Genomic DNA, 17,336 nt, shown 5'->3' on the forward strand with positions numbered 1-17,336 from the left:
GCGCGAGGGAAATCTTTTAACCGCTCGCAATAACACGTCAGCTGTTATGAGGGGAAATATATGCAAAATTGAATACAATCATATGATATTAGTATAATGTTTCGATTTTTTGGTAAGAAGAAAATTCCGCTCTACTCAAACATACATCTGTCCGTGCTGCGTAGTAAATCTTATGCAGGGTATGCCCGTTCGCCCGTGCGGTCCATGGTGGAGACCCCGATCTGCAATGGCAGTCTTCCCCAGCCAATGTCAATCACCTTTGAATCGCATAGCCTCGCGGGATTTGAAATCATGATGCGTGATGGATTCTTTGATCGACGACAGAACGGTGATAATCGTTGTCTTTTATGTACGAAGTACGGACATCGGAATGCTGGCTGGTGGATTTATCCCGCTTACGATAACATCATTGAATAGTAGTACTACTAGTAGTATAAACATCGATCATGGCCCGCTGACGCGCGTTCGCAAAGTAGTATATATCAAAGCAAACATTCAATGTTCAATTTAGGACCCGTATCTGTCAATTTTTGAATACTTACGTGCAGGCCATTGCAATCGTTTCAATCTTACGCCCTGCATATCTCAGGTGATACTATATAATCCATTCCAAGGTTATTGATGATTTCAACTTCAAGTTGACCTAGTATACTATTAGGTAGTATGTAGCGAGTCGAATCTAAGGGCAAAGTTTGTCCGTCATAGTACCTACACCTGGGCATGAAAGGGGTACTGTATTCGAGGTTCTCCAATACTGTGATGCTGTACTCCGAATATGTAGTTTTGCGCTCCGCTTTTTGATCGAGGGGTAGTATAGTATATACTAATGCGGTACCTAAGGTTGGCGACGACCCATTCGGGCACATATGCGTAGCTATTATAGCGGACTGGTGTAAAGAGCAAACCGTTTGAGTAGATGATAGGGGATTGTCCAAAGTGGGGAGTCTCAGGACGAGGCTTACCGGACTTATCAAAGTTTGCGGCCTAGTAGTAGCGGGATCAGTCTGAAATAAGGTAGGCCTTGGTGACCCACTACGCCATATCGGTGTAGAGCATAGTAAATTTTGGCGGGCAAGTACGGACGAATTCATCATTGTCTCAGCTTTCGTCAGAGCTATTTCTGCCAGGCAGGAAACACACGCCAGCATAAAGTGGCTAGTCCTCCTTAAGAATCGGCCTTGTTTGGGCAATATACTTATAGTTATTCGACCGCATAACATGGGGACGGTTAAAAAAGTCGTGGTAAGCCTTCCGGGAGTACTGCAGATAGACGTAGGCAGCCAACTATCTCGCGTTACCGAGCATTTTGTAGGTCTCAAACATATCGTTGCCGGTTGGGGGAGGAACGCTTGAGGCCAGGGGGCCCTCGTTGTCAGGAGTCTTCGCCTTGGCTCGGGACCTGGTGGCCCGGCCTTTACCCCTGGGGGTCATCGCTCCGGCTAAGGCGGTGGTTGCGACGGAGGAAGGTAGTAGGAGATGGGGATGGATGAAGATGGGGTGGGTAGGTAAGAGAATGAGAATGGCAAGTGAGAGAAGTGGGATGTGACGCGATATAAGTGAACGGCACGGATTAACAGATAACGCATACTAGTAGATGCGTAGATATATAAGAATAGTAGCGAGTCGTATTGGATGAACTTGAAGCCGACCGAGGTCGAACACCTTAGTTGTGTCACATCCTGCCCACGAGCCCTCTTAATCCACCATTCTGCATCACGAACGATGCAAAGCCGGATAGACTGATAGGAATGTTATGCTGCGTGGAGAAAGGAAGAAGATGAGCCCATGCCAGGGGTGTGGTTCTCATATATAGAGCCGGGGCGCAAACGCCCATCAAGGACAGTTCCTATAGGAAATCATCTCCTGATAAAGCCCATATTCTACATATGATATCAGCACACATGGATGGTACAATCGGAAGACGACAGGCGCGGTCAATGTATATGGGCGAGTTTGATCCACGACATACGCCCATACCAAGATCAGAAACGAGCGACAACACCTGTGGACATGAACCTTGAAGTTGGTATGTCAAGGTTAGAATACACAGGCCATTTAGATATTCATAAGCGTTTAAGAATCTGACAAGATAGTAGAGCATACTATCGTTCAACCACGAATTGTTCTTATGTGTTCATTTTGATATTCAGAAAATTCGAAGCTCGGTCGGGAGCTAGTATGTCAACGAGGAGGATGGGAGGAGGTATAAGGGACGAATGGCGAAAGTCAACTAGGCAAGAAATGATGTGAGCGTCATAATTTAAGAAGCTATATCATTCCCTGCATTGAACTGATAGGGTGATGCCAGTTCATGTCAGGAGACAAGTATGGGCCCTGGTTCAGGAGAGAACTCATCGTTGACGACCAGGTGACACCTTCGAAGGATTAGTTCGTAATCTGAATTATCGCTTCGTTGAATAGAGACAAGCAGAGGACTTTTGTTTCGGTTATCCTGACAAGACTCTCAGGCAGCGTAGGGTTGAGGCAGTGGTCGATGTGGGTATTGCATGGGTAAGAAACAAACATGATCTGGTGATAAAGAGATGGTTGTCAATATTCGTATGAAGTATCTAACTTTCGGCTCGGCTTTCTTCTTACTTGTCATTTGTGACCAGCTTGACAGCTTTGAGGTTGCACCAGAGTCAAAGCAGTAGAGACATTCACGGATTGGGCTGTTGACATCGACTCGGCCCTCTGGAAGAGATATGTGTGTGAGAGAGAGAGAGAGAGCAGGAAAAACCAGAAAGGTCAGCGACAACCATGCAGTCTCCGTAATTTAAACGCCGTCAAAGACTCATGTTGAACTGAGAATGGCTTGTATGATACGGCTTGATCCTCCTGGACATCCGAAGTGGGAAGGGTACACTGTCCTCCGTAAAAGAAGCTAGTAATAGGTGAGACATCATGATGCTAACGGGTAACAGGTAACCTGATTCTTCGAGATCTACAAATAACATCTACTTTGATTTGAACTATACATTATTTGAAAGACAGGCAATTGTATCAATGTGTATCATATCCTACCCTCGAAAGCCTCATTCAAGTAGCCGTGGTAGCCATTGGGCATCCCAACGCCACGAATGTAAACCGGCAAGAACCGGTGTGGGATTAAGAGAAGCCATCGTGATCTAAATTATGTAGCCGCTCGTATTATTGGTTCATCAGAGGCGTGTTCAGCCACAGGAACGACCTGAGCCGTACCCCACAAGTACCCTGAGACACTGCCAGTAACCGCGTGCAGATAGCCACATCGTTGCCTTGAAAATGAAAGGAGCTCTGTTTCATGGGGTGTTCATGGGTATGCTATCTCTGGCCATCACAGGGAAAAGTTTTCCTATCTTATTTAGCCCTAGAAAAAAGTTAAATGGAGAAGTGAAGCGCCAAAAAGAGCAAGTCGTTATAGGGGACACAGTGGGAACAGGATCAGCAACCGAGTGAGACATAGAAGCCGCACAGCTGAGGGATCGACTGAAACCGGCTTTTTGAAAAGGCTCAATGGCTAGAAAATATGAAAAATGGAAGGGAATAGTGTGGCGAGGATCATTGATGGCGATGTACAGCTGTGCAGTCATTGTAGAGGGGCCTTAGGAGGCCTGAATGGCCTGGACGTGGTAGTAGATAGGCGCAAGGGACAAGTATAAGGCTGAACGGTGTATTATATAGGCAGTATAGAGTTGATTAGGCTTTTATGATATCTGCTGATTTCAAGTAAATCAATTCTTTTTTGCCCCCTCTTTGCCTATTTTTTTTTTTTTCTAAAATGTCAGTGCGTTTATAGTCTTCTTTTCTCGTGCATATAGAGAGTCGTGTTAGTCGTGTTAGTCGTATAGTCAGTCAGATCCAGATCAGCCACGCTCCACCGCGACCCAACAAGGCGCAGCAATAACAAATAATTCACATCCTGGGAGTCCCCCCTTCTCTCTTTGGAGTCTTTGCCTGAATGCATGTTGGGATTCTTTTTTGTATTGAGGCGATCCAAGTAAAAAGTATTTTATTCCATTTTTTCCGCCAAGAGAAAAAGTCCAGCTCATCTTTTCTCGAGTCCTTTTTCCCCGGTACGTGCCGTTGCTCACTAGGGGCTGCGGACTTACGTACCTCTGAGTCTCTTTCCGCCCCGAAACTCCCCTCTTTCTCCAAGAATCCTGGATCCTAGTCTCCGTCCACTCTATTTGTTCCGACCTGACGTCGAAAAAAAAAAACCTCCTTTCCCCGTTTCTCATCCTTATCCTCGCAGTCACAACGCGATAGCGCGTGAGAAGGAGAGAGACAGAGAAGTGGACCACTGACTAGAAAACCCTGGCTCCCATCAACCCAACTGCCCACTCCGCCTCCCGAATTGTCAACACAACGTGGATTCGATCACACACGGGGGCTGACCTCCCCTAGGAGGTCATCCCGGATGCCCGAGACCCTCGAGATGTATCACGACCCGACGCGTTTCTGGAGAGATGCGATGAACATGGCTGGTCAACCCCGAGATGCGACCAAATGCGAGCGACGCGGTTGCCTGTCGGGTTCTCAAGGTCGACAATGGAGAGATACTTCCAAACGACAACGGCGGACACACGCGTGGGGCTCAACCTGCTGGACACTCACTTTATGTTTGATAATATTGCTGTCATCACCCGCCACTGCAGCATTGTTAAATTTCGAGAACTGCTTGAGCAAAGCTATCATCGACTCCAACCCTTTAACGCTTCAATACGTACCACTGGACGTGGCAGTGAGGTTTAACTTGAACGATCCTTTACACCCGTTGAATGTCACGGTATATGGCAATGTCTCGGGAACCGCTGACAAGACGAGCGACTATCCCTCAGAGGATGATCCCGACTGGACTAACCCTAACATCACCGAAGGGAAAATCGTGGACTTGGATACCTCGACTAATGTGTTGACCACCCTCTTCACCAGTTTTGAGGTCTTGAATTACGCTCCCTTTCACAATGCATCGAGCTTTTGCTCGTCCGTGGTGCAGGGAGACTGTCCACTGGCTCCAGTGTTTCATTACAACCTGTAAGATCAACCCCCCCCTCTAAGGCCACCGGAAAAAGTGTTGTAGAATAGTGAAGACCTCCCTTTCTAACATAAATATTGTTTTCAATAGGAGCGATTTGAGTACCCTTCGTGCATTCTCCATCGAGCATGATATGCTTTCCACCTACCGATTCTCTACAATAAACCCAACCTTCATCGTTCGGTCTGGAGATGCGGCTAGCGACATGCTCGCATGTATATCAGTGCCGGTCACACCGGATTTCGGGGAAAACCTGAAAAATGCGCTAGCTTATGTGCCAGTTGTAATCTTGATATTGGTTGGCATTGGGGCAATTACCGCGGCAATGTTCACACCATGGGGCACCACAGATATCTTTCGATGGACCAGTAATTACGGCCGCGATGAAGACATTTTGCGTCTCGTCACTCCTGGCTTTGCTGATTGCTTGCAATATCTTCAATTCATTGTGCTTACCGGGTCACTGTCGCTGAATTACCCAGGATTCTTTCAGCCCGCCGTCAGCCACGGAGCTTGGTCGGCCCTGATGTTCAACCGCAGCTTTGTCCACTCCGGGGGCTATGAGCCACTTGTGGATGGAGTATATGCTGTCAATGGCACATATGGACTGGATCGAATGAGGCAGCTGGTTGGAATGACCTCCAACCAGGATATCTGGCCTGGAATGATCGTTTGGCTTCTGGTTATCCTAGGAGCCGTGGCTCTGTTGATTCAGCTTGGCTTCTTATTTCGCTGGGTACACCGCGAACTGGCGCATAGTACGGAACAAGATTTGCGCGCCAAGAACATGCCTTTTACCGTGGGCAATGTCATTCGTGTCGTGTTCAACTACCTTCTCCTTCCCATCATCTCCCTCTCCTTCTTCCAACTTGTCACGGCACAGGGCTCTCCCGCGTATAGTGTTGCATTGGCCGCAGTGGTAATTGTTATTCTCATCTGCTTCTCAATTTGGTTTATTCGAATTATTGTGTCTACTCGACCCAAATCTCACCTATTCGACGACCTTCCAACCGTCTTGCTGTACGGTCCGCTCTACAACACTTATTGTGACGATGCCGCAGCTTTTGCAATCGTGCCGATCTTCGTCAACTTCGCGCGCGGTGTAGCTATTGGCGCTTTACAGCCATCGGGGATTGCCCAGGTCGTTTTGCTCGCCATCTGCGAGGTTGTGACGGTGCTCACTCTAATCGCGTTTAGACCATTTCCCGGCCCGACTCACATGAATCTTTATCAGTTTTTCTTTTCTTTCATACGGTTCTTGACAATAATACTGAGCGTGGTTTTTGTACCATCTCTAACCATATCATCCGCTGCACGCGGCTGGATCGGTTATGTGATCCTCATACTGCACGCCTTGGTTTTAATATTTGGATTTTTCCTAAGTGCTCTTCAAACATTGATCGAGGTTCTAGCACGACTTGCTGGTGCCGGTGGTGCCACTCGTGGTGGCCTTGTCAAGGTCTTTGGGAAGCGTCAATTGTCTAGGCGTGTACCTCGACGGGATATTACTCGGCAAAGTCTAGGGTCTGAGGCGGCTATGCTTGCGAATGTCGATGATCGCATGTCATCACAATTTGATGGGTCACGACCTCGAAGTCTATCTGGGAGCTCGGCCCTCCTTTTGAACCGCGCCACTGCGAGCGAAGGACGTGCTAGTGCAGCACTGGATTATGCTAGTTCACAGGGCGGTCATAGCCGTTCTCCAAGCGCTAACTTGATTGCGCAATCTCCCACTGCCTACACAGGGGCAGGCTTCCCCGTTGCGGCGTCTCCAAGCAGTAGCACATTCCTCGGTGGCTCCCCGCGTGATCCATATTACCGCCCCCCTCGTCCTGGTCGACAAACGCCCCAGCAAGGTCCTGGGGAAAGGAGCAAGCGAAGTTCTAGGAGCTTTATGAAACCATCCCGGGGTGACACGGACGAGTCAATCGGTGATATCTCCGGACGAAATACTCCTGTGCCAGCGTATTTGCCAGCACCTAAGGATGATATGGAGATGGATGATTCTCAGCAACCGAAAGACTATGCTGTTCGCGAAGTCGACTTTTATTACCGAGTTCGTGGCCCGCCACTTTCTCATACTGGCACTCGCAAGTTGAAGACAGGGCCTGCTGATCCGACTGGTCCTGTTTCGTCTGCTACGGGTTGGTTCCGCAACATGTTCCAAGGCAAAACCAAGGACAAAGGTAAAGGGTTTGAGGTTGTTCGAAGCGCTCGTGCTCCTCCCCCTGCTCTTGTCCCGGAGGCTCAGTACCAAGAGGAGTCATACCATGATGATCCTGAAGACTTAGGTGCTGGCGGAAAGTCCCGGAATGTATCCGCGGGTGAGGAGCTATACAGAGATTCTGAAGGTGATCACACAAGCGAGCCCAAAAGACTCAGCAATACAGAAGCCCCAGTCCTTCCGCAAGTGACTTCTGTTGGCAGTATCGAGCTACCTAGCCGAAATGGATCGCGCCGCACACAAGGCGGATCAGAGACAGGTGGAGAGGACGGGGCATCAGTTCTCCCTGCCGTGACTGAAGCGTCTTCACATTCAAGATCTCAATCGAGAGCTAGTACAACTCGAGCAGACTCCGACCACCTGCGCCCAGACACACCCAATGCAGCACGTTTACCCTTTAGCGGTGATAGTTCGCCGTCTCGTGAACGAGGCCAGTCCGTTGCATCAACATCCGCCTCATTTACATCAAGCCATCGCACTGGCCATGATGGAGCCCGTTCCGAACGACCATCTAGTATGGGATATGTGCCACAGCATCGCACGCAAGATAACATCCACGAGGCAGACCCCGAAGAGCCGTCCTTTGCCGGCAGTTCTGCAGAACTAGTTGACGAGCACATACGCGATGAACAATAGGATTTACCCCTCTCCACCACACATCACTCTGGACAGTTGTACATTCGAATCTAAATCTTATACCCACCCACCTACTACCGCCTTTCATCAATCTTCTCACACTCCTCGAAATATCATTTTCTCTCATCTACACTTGCAGCCATCCCAATGTATTGATTGTCTCAGATTCTCGCGATTTGGATCTCGTGATGCCACAGTGACGAATTTCTTTTCTCCTTCCTCTTCTGTGTCTCCCTTGCCCTTCCTCTTCTTCTCTCTTGTCATACTTCTTTTGCTTTTGTATCTGTTGTTTTGTCCTGTCCCCAAAATTGCTGCGAGGCGTTCGATCTATTGGAATACGGGTGCTACTGCACTATTCACTCGCACATTTAATTACCCTAGCTAGGCGGGTGCTCCTAATTTATGTTTATTTGGTGACGGTACCTCAGGCCATGTTATACGAAGAATGAGCTCTGGGGTACCGAGCCAGATAGTTTCGCTTAACTGAGATCAAAACAAATTGCTCGACTTTTTTCTTGAGAGTAATTCGTATTCAATACATCTAAGCATTTCAAAAGATATATACATACCTCTATCTCAATATTTCATACCTCAACCGATGTCTCTATTGATACTGTATAGTGGAAGGGTGAGTGACGTAGCGGAGATAAGCGCACCACAACTGCCGACCGACACCGCCCGGCCCCACCGATAAGGCGCCCCCGTTATGTTGGGCTTTAACTCTCCTGCATCCGCTAGACTCTCCTTGTTTGGCCCACGCCACCTGTGATTTTCTCAAAAGAAAGTTGTTCAGCAAGACCTTGTGACTCGCCTAGCCTTGCTGCATCTATTATATGGTTCAAGGCACTGCGCCACTGAACATACACCACCATCACGAGACCAGCATTTGTCATCTGTTGTGAGGCTCTTAGAGGGATCATCTCTGGCCGCCATGGTGCAGTACCAACTGTGAGCACGGCTTACCGGCGCTAAAAACTCGGTATGTGAGAGTGAATGTCATAAACGACAGGTACATTATTTTCTCATCAAGCTAACATTCTTTGAACTGCAGTGCTCTCAAGGAACCAACATCAGACGATCCATCATAAACACGAGTAACAGCAGAAAGTCCCCGAAAAAAAAAGAGCCCCATACTTTAGAATATATATCCTATATTAGACGACGCACCATGTCCGCTCCTACTACCGCATCCTCGAGTCCGCCCACTGCGACCAGTTCACCGCCTGCGGACGGCGCACATGGGTGGAACGAACCTTCTAGCGAGGCTACAGAACACTACGGTAATCCTACAGAGATCTCAAGCAGCCCTATTGGAAGCGAGATAGAACCAACAGCCGATTATACCATGAACACCGTGGGAAGTGAAGACACAGATAATTCACGGATAGTAATAGAAAGCTCACCCGAATCAGGCGGCTATGAGAGTGCAGGTGATGGTAGAGATGAGAGCGAAGTGGCAGCTCGGCATGGCTTTTATGGTGCAGAAAGTCGCAGACAAATAAGTTTGCTGCAGCAAGATACTCCCACGGCTAGACAAACAAGTCACCACTCCAGAGATCGCAAGAGGCGCTTGACCGGCTCTGCCGAACAGGGTCGATTGCAACGAACTCGGTCAGGAGAGATAAATAGAACCAGTGTGCATGAATTGCCGCATCGATCAGTCTCCATGATCAACCCGTCATCCCGGACAAACGCTATCCCGACTGGTTCGGGGTCCTCGCGGGAGACGGCGATTGATATTACCTCGTCCCCACCAGAGGCTGGCCCGTCTGGCAACGCGAGGTACAACAACCATGACGTTAGTGGGAGTGGAATGTTTCCTACTCAAGTGACAGCCGGATCTGTCGGTCTTGGGGGGTCTGGCCCAGTCCGCGCAGGCATCGACTCGCCAGGGGTAGACGTGCATGCATATCGATCACGTCCTATCGAAAACCCGCTTCCTTGTCTTCCACGAGGAGAAAGATCAAGTGCTAGATACCAGCCAGCGGAGGTGTTTCCTCAAACAAGTGTTCACCCCTGGGAAGCCGCTGCCTCCGGCTCTGTTCCACGTCCTGGACGTAGACACCATTCTTCCAGCTTTCAAAATACCACACTCGAACACGGTTCTCATCACACAAGGCCACGAGGAGTATCGGAAGCGATTCTCAATTCCAGACGTGAACGTGAACGAGAACGATATGCACCCGCTGTCTGGCAAGAATCAGGCACCGACGAGAGGACTTTACGTGCATTTTTGTCTGGAGCCCCGGAGACTCAAAGTCTCGCGGAAGCATTGAGATCCCCACATGAAGAAACAGACGTTGATACAACCTTGCCTGCATGGCAACCAGATGCAGAGGTGACAAACTGTCCTATCTGTGGGACAGCGTTTGGCCTTTGGTACCGAAAGCATCATTGTCGAAAGTGTGGTCGGGTTGTTTGCGCGTCCTGTTCTCCTCACCGCATCACCATTCCAAGACAATACATCGTTCGTCCACCTTGGGATTCTCTGGCGTCCAACTCTTCCCCTACTCCCCCGCGCCAAGTTGTTGATTTGACCGATGATGATCCCATCCCTCTGGCCCCGACAATCAACCCAGCACTTGGAGGTGGAGAGGAAGTCCGTCTTTGCAATCCCTGTGTCCCAGATCCCAACCCTAACCCGCTGGGCTATGGTGTACGTTCACGCGGTCATCGTTCTACCTATTCTTTGCCCTCAAACATGGGTAACATATACACCCGTGATCAAGTAAGCTATATCTACTTACCCTCAGCCTGTCTTCCAGAGTTTCGCTTTGCAGCCTATTGCACGACTTGAATTATTCTTGTTTGTTCGAATCTAACAATACCCAGGCAGACACAGCGAATCACCAATTTCGCTACGAATATAGCGGAGAGTTTCTTCAAGAACCTCGTTCAACCGCACAGCAAAACCGTCGTGATCAAGATTCAGAGCGAGTCCGCCATCGCCGTTCCCATCGCGACTCACAGTCTAGCGTCTCAACCCCACGCCAGTCCGCCCCGGCACCCCGCCCTCCAGTCTCAGAGAACGATCTTTGTCCTATCTGTGGGCGAAGATTTCCCGATATCAGCTCTTCACAGCCACTCGAGCTGCGAGAAGAGCATGTCCGACAATGCATAGAAAATTACGGGGCGCCGGCGCCTACGGCAGCACAACCTACCACCTCCACTACAACTACCACACGCCGGGGCCCAGCACCACCACCGCCTCCCCCTCCTCCACCTCCCGCAGCTCGGATGCTGGAATTTACCGCTACGGAGAAGGATTGCCTTGGCGAAGACGGGGGGACGGCTGAGTGCACCATCTGCATGGTGGATTATGAGGTTGGAGATGTACTGGTCCGTTTGGAGTGCTTGTGTAAATTCCACAAACACTGTATTCTGGACTGGTTCGATCATAAGATGGAGTGCCCAGTACATAAAGTTAACTAATGGCCTAGATCAGGTGGGTCGGTTGTGTTGTGAATTAACGTTGGGTGCTTGTTTTCTTGTTGTATTGTTTTCCATTTCAATTATTTAGCGGCGTTGGAGATATCCCTGTATGACGAAATGAATTTGAACCTCTTACTCTTTCCAGTGTTAAACCCCATCCTGACAATATTAAAATCTAAGTAACTCACGCTTTCAACCAATTCTTTGACCGTTGAATTAACCTCCGCATCTCTTTAAATACAAACTTATCGCCGTGAGAGATCACGTGGCTCCCATCAGCACCAACCTGAAACTTGATTCACTTAAGCTTCAAGCTACTAGCCTATTTCCCTTCCCATCGTGAATAGTGGGACAAAAGCCACAGGAGCCACATCTTGTTTGGTAGCACTAGTTTGGACAGGGTTCAACCATTCGGACCACTTACATTCCAGCGTTGAGATATTGGAGTCCCCCAGATCGGCGGGTCGGTGTTAGTGTCCACCGTTCTCCGTGCTCCGTCCTGCATCCCAAGCAAAAAAAAACAATAAACGAACATCGTGGAGCCACCACATCGATCTAAAGAAAGAAAACAACCAATCCGAATTCAAGCACAGAATCAACACAACTTTCCGAAAGCTAAGAGCTCAAAAATCCCCAAACAAGCAAATCACAACCCAATCCAGCCCCGCTTTACTCAGCAAAACACCTCTGGCAGTAGTTAGTAGCACGGGGAAGAATAGCGCGTGGCCCGGTACACCCACACCGGCCCTTGCAGACCCCGTTCCGACCGACATACCCCCGACTCCTATGTACCATGTCGATGCCATCGCACTACCCCGAGCCCCCAACCCATATATCCGACGCACAGGGCCCCCGAATCGGCTCTCCAGGCAATCGGTCCGCGTTCGGGCTACAGCAACGGCAACAGCCCCAGCCACATACCCACCCAAGACATGGCGAGAGCACCTCCACCGAGCCGGAAGATCGGCAGGTGGATCTGGAGATCAAGAGACCCCGAGCCTGCGAACCATGCCGACAATTAAAAGTGCGATGTGATTCTGATCCAGGAAATCCCGACGGTCCCTGTAAACGATGCGCAAAGGCACGCCGGCAATGCATTGTGACTGCCCCCACGCGGAAACGGCAGAAGAAAACAGATAGTCGGGTGACTGAATTGGAACGAAAGATTGATGCGTTGACAGCTACATTGCAGGCTTCGAATCAGGGCCCACCGTTTCCAATTGCGGGAGACGCAAATACACACAAATATACTGAGACATCTGCGTCTACGGAGCAACGCCAGTCTCCGAGGCGATGGTTTCGAGAAGATACTCATTTAGCTGGGGCTGGAAATAAACGACACCATGATGGGTTTTTGGTATCACAGTACCCGAGGCCTAATAGTCCATCTGCAGAACAGATACATAAACAGCCAGCTTCGAGACATTGGCGGGGTCCTTTCGCGGGGGAGACTACGCCTGAAGCGAATCCTAAGGCGCGAAACGATTTTATCGATATTATTGATCGGGGCTTGATTGATATTGACACCGCGCAGATGTCCTTCCATCGCTATGTGAACCAGATGGCTGATGAAATGCCAGTTGTGGTATTTCCCCCTGGGACAACGATGGGAGATGTACGCCGCGACAAGCCAGCACTTTTTCTTGCTATTATTGCAGTTTCCGTCGCGTCTTTCAAAAAGGATCTCCAAATGCCATTGATTAACGAATGCTACCAACTCATTGCCGACAACGTAGTTGTCAAAGGACGCAAGTCTCTTGAGCTTGTCCAGGCTTTATTGATTACTGCGATTTGGTATATACCACCTGATAACCTGGATGAGCTTAAATTCTACCAGTTAATTCATATGGCTATTGTACTTGCTATGGAACTTGGATTGAATCGGCGTTCAAATGGAGATCTCAGGCCCCTTTCTCGAATTCGGGAAATCATTGCTAAAACACCCGTTACACAAGAGTTGGACTTGAATGGTCCTGAAGCGAGACGGACTTGGCTAGGTTGCTACTTTATTGGAATTCAGTAAGCACTTCTTCTTCTACTTCCTTAATTGACCCACGAATTGAACTAATACTAATTTAACAGGGTGGCGACGGCTCTGAGGCGTATGCAGCTTGTAAGATGGCAGCCGTATATGGATGAGTCTCTTCAAATACTTGAAAGTCATCCTGATGCCTTGCCTTCTGACCGCAAGCTCATTTGGTGGGCAAAGTTAGGGTGGATCATGGAGCAAGCGGGCATACAATTGACTCCAGATGATACCCAGTCAGTTGTCTCTTTTACAGACAGTAAGGTGCGATACACCATTAAGGCATTTGCAAACCAACTTGTCCAGTATCGAAGAGATATCCCAGAGGATTTTTGGACGGGTAAGTATTGCTCTACTCAATCAGTGTGAAGTCACTTTTACATTTTCTAACTTCCGAATTTTCCAGTACCGTTATCCCACACATATTATGCTCTCAATCTATTTGTCCATGAAAATGCCATGGGGATTGACTGCCGGGACAGCATGCTTCCCTACACCCCAGCAAATGAAGACCTAAGCGGCAACACCATTATGGCACCACTTATTGACGCGTTGACTTCTTGCATCAAGTCTATCCACCAAGCGCTAGATGTAATTAGCAGTGTTGACGTGGAAAGATTTACATGCTTGCCAACACTAACTGTAGCAAGAACTGCATACCCGATTGTCAGTCTTATCAAGATTTACTCCCTTCTCACGGCCCCGGAATCCCGTATTGGCCAAGTGATCGACATGCAATCTCTCAAGGTAGAGTATTACCTGGACAAAGTGATCAACCACTACCGCGCAGCAGCCGCCCTGGACGCCGGCAGAGTGGCAACCAAGTTTGGCAACATAATAATGATGCTGCGGAACTGGTTCGTCAAGAAGAAGGAAAACGGCCCAGAACTGCGAGAAATTTTCGGGACGGAAATGCGATCAGATACGCCCGGTGAAAGGAAATCCGTAAGTCCTGCAAAAATCGACATGATAATAAGATTGAATCGGGCTAACAATGCACTGACAGGTGAAAGAAGGCACAAATCCACTACATGTGCTCAGCGAACTAGCGATGGAAGACCCAGCTAGACGACCATCGGAAAGCAACCTTTCACACCGACCACATTCAGGTCAAGGGAATATCTATCGATCACCAAATCCAAATTACCCAGATCCCACACGCAATCCCGCACCCCGAGCTCCAAGCCAAGATTCAGGACCAACAAAATACGGAATGGCCGAACAGCACAGGATGGGCAGCATGGCATCTACAAGAAGCGATCCGACCTCTGGCCCACCCGCATCGAGCTGGTCATCTACATCTTATTCACCGCAGGTCCCTGTTTCAGGGGTCAATGACACGAACATGGGGAATAGGACATACTATCCACCTTTCCAATCAACAACCGGAGCATCACAAGCATATGGGATGTCGAACGTAGGAACAACCCAATACCCCCCAATGTCGAATGTTGGAAACATGCCTCTTGAACAGTCAATGGGGATGGTCCCTGAGGGGCCTTTTGACCCTGACAACCTTACAGCCTTGGGTAACATCATGGACGAGGGGCTGTTCTCGTTTCCATTTGCTTTTGATGGAAATTTTCAGTTTTAGATGGAAACGCATTGCTGGGGGGTAGCTTTTGCTGGTTTTATATTATTTTTGCTGTTCATATTTACTCTCGCTACATATACCCCATGAGAGAGCAGATAGATGAATATCTTCGACGCTTACAAATTTGAAGTTCAGGATAAAACTTGGAGAGTCTGGATATACTAGATAAAACTAATGCACATATTTTGTGCCAGTGGTTCAAAGTTTATTTCCACAATAGATTCAGGAATGTCTCGCGACATGGTTCATTTGTAAAGGTTCAGGTATATATATGGGTATAAAAATAACAGAAAGCACCATCATGATCTACAACAACTCTTATGTCCACTTCACATGCAGATGAAGATCACCGTGACCTTGATCCACCCTGCCATGTATGCAGAATGCGCTGCTCGAAATAAGCCCAAGGCCATCCATTCTCCCTTTCTGTGCGGCGCAAGAGTTCAAACAACAGGTTCCGAGCACCGGGGTCGTCGATCCATGCGCTACCTATAATCACAATTCGTTTAGTCAAGTTCAACATGCATACAATGTTCCAATATGGATCGAAGAAGGCAACTTACAGGCACAAAGGGCATGGCAAGCCATAATTCGTAATGAAGGCTCGTCGTCCGCTGAAAGAGCTATGCCGAAGAGATAATTCAGGTTCTCGGTAATTTGTTCCTATTATCATATTAGTATTTGGTTCCTATTGTCAAGAAGAGTTCTCAAATTTGATAGATTGGACATACCTTGATTTGAATCAGCTGCTCCCTTGTACCACCACGGCTTTCATAGATCTCCGATTCTCGGATTAACATGAGTGCTTTCGCAAGACAGACATGTTGCATCGCAGTAGCTAGATAAAAGGTTAGCATAGAGCCACAGTCAATAAATAGTAAAACAGTATACTCACAATGCACTAGACTGGTATACCAAACAACAGGAAAGGGTTTCCCATGTCCAGGATCCGGCGGCGAAATATGCAAAGGCGTAAAAGCATCAGACCTCGTCAACTCCCACTCCCTAATGCGTTGCTTAAGGGCATTTTCCCCAGAAACTCCTAAATGACCCCCATAATTCCGACCGGAGACATTGAAGCAGAAATCAATAGTTTCGGCAAGTAACCAGATAGCACGATTGACCCAGTCTCCATCGCTAAGAAATGGCTTGGCGACCCACCACTGGCGGAGACGGTCATCAAACGGGGCGAAAGTTAGCCGGAGACATTTCTGGTACGTAAGTGCGAATTGAATGTCTTGGATCACAAAGACCCAGAAGGAGGCGGAGGCTAAACCCCCGGAAATCGCGCAGTCGACATGGGAGCTGATATAGACTGAGCCGGCGAGGAGGTGGCGTTGTGGGTCGTTAGAAGGAGTATGAGCTGTATGTGAATTAGCCTCGGGTTAACTTAAAGTTGTTCGGTCGTTTTTCTATTCGTCTCATTCAAAAGATAGAGGGCTCCGTACATGATATTTGTTCGAAGAAGCGGAGAATAACTGTTGAGCTGAGGAGGATATCGATTCCAATGTCGAATTCTGGTTTATCGAGAACTGGGAGCATTATTGAGACGCAGCGCTCATGGTAATTATCTGCCACTTCTGGAGAGACGGTATGTGCTGTGCGAGAGAGATGACATGCTGCTACTGCTATACAAGCGTATAGTAGGAGTGGAGACTGACTCGCACGCCGGGCGACATCCGCCGAGAAATGCCGCTCGGGATCACCGGCATCAAGCTGTTCCAGCAGTGTTAGCGAAAAGAATCGTAATAAAGGGGAAAAGAGCAGGGAAATCAATAGGAGATAGAAATTCGCGATCGAAGCACCTACCCAGTCTGCTAGATGTCTTTGAAAATGGCGTAGTAAATATGCTTCATTCACGTTAGCCAGCCTCGGCTGACCGGTCGGCGTAGATAATTGAGATGAACGCTCCGATGTAGAGCGCGAACCGCCCTGTGATTCTATAATATAAGAAAGAACAGCTGTATTCTGCGCGGGTACATCCATATTAGAAGAAGGCGTTGATCGCGCTTCGGATGGTGAGCGGGAAACACATTGATGCCCAATCACCGGCACAACAAAATACTCTGCAGCCGTCTGGTCGGTCTCATCTTTGAAAGAGTCTAATAGTAACTATTAGATTGAAGTTCTGTCAAGAAAAAAAAAACAAAAAAAAGCAAGATGCGACCAAAGGATTCGTCGAGCAGAGATTTTTGCCCTGCGATGAAACGCCACTTACATTCGGACGAGGTTTCAAGCCAGACCTGGTCATTCGGGAAGGCTAGGTCGCTTTCACCGTATCTCGGGGGCCCCTTTCCTCGTAGAGATGGATTCTGACCATGACGAAATGAAACTTCTTCTGATTTTCCTGGGGCAGGGATACATTCGCGGCCAGATCGTTGGCAGCGTAGACATTTTGTTCCAGATT

The 17,336-nt window shown here is 48.5% G+C and overlaps 4 protein-coding genes across 4 annotated transcripts; 3 read left to right on the plus strand and 1 right to left on the minus strand.

Moving 5' to 3' along the window:
* Positions 1-4,399: 4,399 nt before the first annotated feature.
* Positions 4,400-7,877, plus strand: N7478_008923 (uncharacterized protein; the record flags this gene model as incomplete). Its single annotated transcript, XM_056925137.1, has 2 exons — positions 4,400-5,016; positions 5,108-7,877. The coding sequence occupies 2 exons, from the start codon at positions 4,400-4,402 to the stop codon at positions 7,875-7,877; spliced, it is 3,387 nt and encodes a 1,128-aa protein (XP_056777863.1).
* A 1,168-nt stretch (positions 7,878-9,045) lies between these two features.
* N7478_008924 (phosphatidylinositol-3-phosphate-binding ubiquitin-protein ligase) lies at positions 9,046-11,309 on the plus strand (the record flags this gene model as incomplete). The annotated part of the gene is made up of 2 exons (XM_056925138.1): positions 9,046-10,605; positions 10,710-11,309. 2 exons carry the CDS (start codon positions 9,046-9,048, stop codon positions 11,307-11,309), a joined length of 2,160 nt encoding a protein of 719 aa, XP_056777864.1.
* Positions 11,310-12,102: 793 nt separating this feature from the next.
* Positions 12,103-14,929, plus strand: N7478_008925 (putative C6 transcription factor (War1); the record flags this gene model as incomplete). Its single annotated transcript, XM_056925139.1, has 4 exons — positions 12,103-13,328; positions 13,392-13,675; positions 13,742-14,280; positions 14,342-14,929. The coding sequence occupies 4 exons, from the start codon at positions 12,103-12,105 to the stop codon at positions 14,927-14,929; spliced, it is 2,637 nt and encodes an 878-aa protein (XP_056777865.1).
* Positions 14,930-15,275: 346 nt separating this feature from the next.
* On the minus strand, positions 15,276-17,180 carry N7478_008926 (uncharacterized protein; the record flags this gene model as incomplete). Its single annotated transcript, XM_056925140.1, has 7 exons — positions 15,276-15,418; positions 15,493-15,592; positions 15,661-15,767; positions 15,825-16,292; positions 16,378-16,645; positions 16,739-17,041; positions 17,148-17,180. The coding sequence occupies 7 exons, from the start codon at positions 17,178-17,180 to the stop codon at positions 15,276-15,278; spliced, it is 1,422 nt and encodes a 473-aa protein (XP_056777866.1).
* Positions 17,181-17,336: the final 156 nt, after the last annotated feature.

This window comes from Penicillium angulare (genome assembly GCF_028827245.1).
Source record: "Penicillium angulare strain IBT 27051 chromosome Unknown utg000005l_segment0_segment0, whole genome shotgun sequence".
Taxonomy (NCBI): Eukaryota; Fungi; Ascomycota; class Eurotiomycetes; order Eurotiales; family Aspergillaceae; genus Penicillium; species Penicillium angulare.